Below are 1,607 nucleotides of genomic sequence, written 5' to 3'. Positions count from 1 at the left end.
AGCAAGCTCGAGGAATTAAGCAAACAGTGCATAAATTCCTGGGTGCTCATAAAACCACCCATGCCGCCCCCACCCTTCCCGGCGCTCTCGCGGGCCCAGTCCCCAAGTCAACCCAATAGGAGGAGGAAGCTGGGGCAGGGGCTGGTTTGGAAGGGTGGTGGCCACCGCTTGCCACCCAAGATGTTATTCACTGGTAACAATCCCCATTATCTGCCCACACTTTGGGCTAATCAGGCAGAATCTCTAATGCTGGACGCTGCTTCCTGCCGCCTCTGGGAGGTAACTAGGCGCTGAGGGGCGGGGGCTGGGGACGGGGCGGGGCAGGGGCGGAGGTGCCACCTTCCGGGCTCGCCCGTGCTTTGGTCCAGCACTCATTCAGGTACTTAACACCCTGGAGACCCGGACCTCGGCTTTCAAAGCGGCCCGGGCGGGAAGAGCTGTTTATATAAACAGGGATTTCGCTGTAACTGCGCTAATATCCCGGCGGCCCGCGCATGGCAAGCGCCTCCTACGCCCACCAGTAGGAGCGGCGTCCCCGGCCGCCCCTCGATTCCCAGCCCGCCCTGCCCCCGCCTCCTTCCCCTACTCGGCCATGGCCACCTCTGCACGCCTTGGCTTCACCGTGCGCAGGCTCCTGGATTTACCCGAGCAGGAGGCGCAGCACCTGCCTAGGCGGGAGCCAGAGCCACGCGCGCCCCGGCCCGACCTCTGCGCAACCTGGTTGGAGTCGGAGCGCGGCCACTACCCATGTGAGTGAGTGGAGGACTGCGGTGGGGGGTTATTGGGGGAGTAGTAGCAAGCGCCCTGTCCAAGCGGGGCTGGGACCTGATAACCCCCAGCCCAGGGTCTGGATTTCCTCAGTCCTGGAAATGGAGGCTGTGTCCTCAAACCCCTATCCCATGCGTGCAGGTCGGCACACCTTGCGGGCAGATCCCTGCTCCTGGCATTAGTGCCCAGGATTTGGGTTCCTGTAGCTGGGGATTCTTAGGGGTCGGAATTAAATACTTAACACCCCCCCCCCCCCCCCCACGACCCCTCCCCCCGGCCTTATACTCTTGAAAACACGGCCACGTTTTCCAGGCCTTGGTCTGGGATGGGCAGCATTCGGGAGCTTACCCGCCGCCCTTCAGGGTTTTGCAAACCTCGGCAAACTGCAGTGCAGTCGATATGGAGGTGGCCTGTGTTGGTGACCCAGCTTGCGGTACACTGGTCGGCCAGCGCCGCTACCAGTGCGGACATTTTGAGAGCCTGGGGTGGGTTTCTTTGGGGCACAACCTCAGGTCTGGTGGTTAGTGTTGTAGTGTGATGAATGAGGTCACTGAATTCGGAGAGGTGGCTGTCCACATGTGGACTCAGGGGAGAAAAATGGCCTCACCCTGAAAGCCGCTAGCGAAGGGGGTGCCCTCCGGCCGGCCGCTCGGCGCCCCCGCGAAACGGGCAGCAAGCGCTCGCAAGGGCCGGGTCTCACCAGGCCGTGTCTCCTTTGCCGTCCCTAGCCTCGGACGAGAGCAGCCCGGAGGCCAGCCCGCCAGCCTCGTCGCAGCGGCCCTCCGCTCGGCCGGCGTCCCCGGGCTCGGAAGCCGAGAAGAGGAAGAAGCGCCGGGTGC

The 1,607-nt window shown here is 63.5% G+C and overlaps 1 protein-coding gene across 1 annotated transcript in view; it reads left to right on the top strand.

The window, feature by feature from the left end:
* Positions 1-592: 592 nt before the first annotated feature.
* Positions 593-1,607, top strand: part of NKX2-8 (NK2 homeobox 8) — a 2,559-nt gene continuing 1,544 nt past the window's right edge. Inside the window, exons 1-2 of the mRNA XM_008568353.1 lie at positions 593-749; positions 1,497-1,603. Coding sequence (XP_008566575.1) covers positions 593-749; positions 1,497-1,603 — 264 coding nt within the window. The remainder of the gene's footprint in view (positions 750-1,496; positions 1,604-1,607) is intronic.

The sequence above is a fragment of the Galeopterus variegatus genome, unplaced genomic scaffold, assembly GCF_000696425.1.
Source record: "Galeopterus variegatus unplaced genomic scaffold, G_variegatus-3.0.2 Scaffold402, whole genome shotgun sequence".
In the NCBI taxonomy this organism is placed as follows: Eukaryota; Metazoa; Chordata; class Mammalia; order Dermoptera; family Cynocephalidae; genus Galeopterus; species Galeopterus variegatus.
Note: the sequence above shows the minus strand (reverse complement) of the source record. Positions and strands in the feature narration are given on the sequence as shown.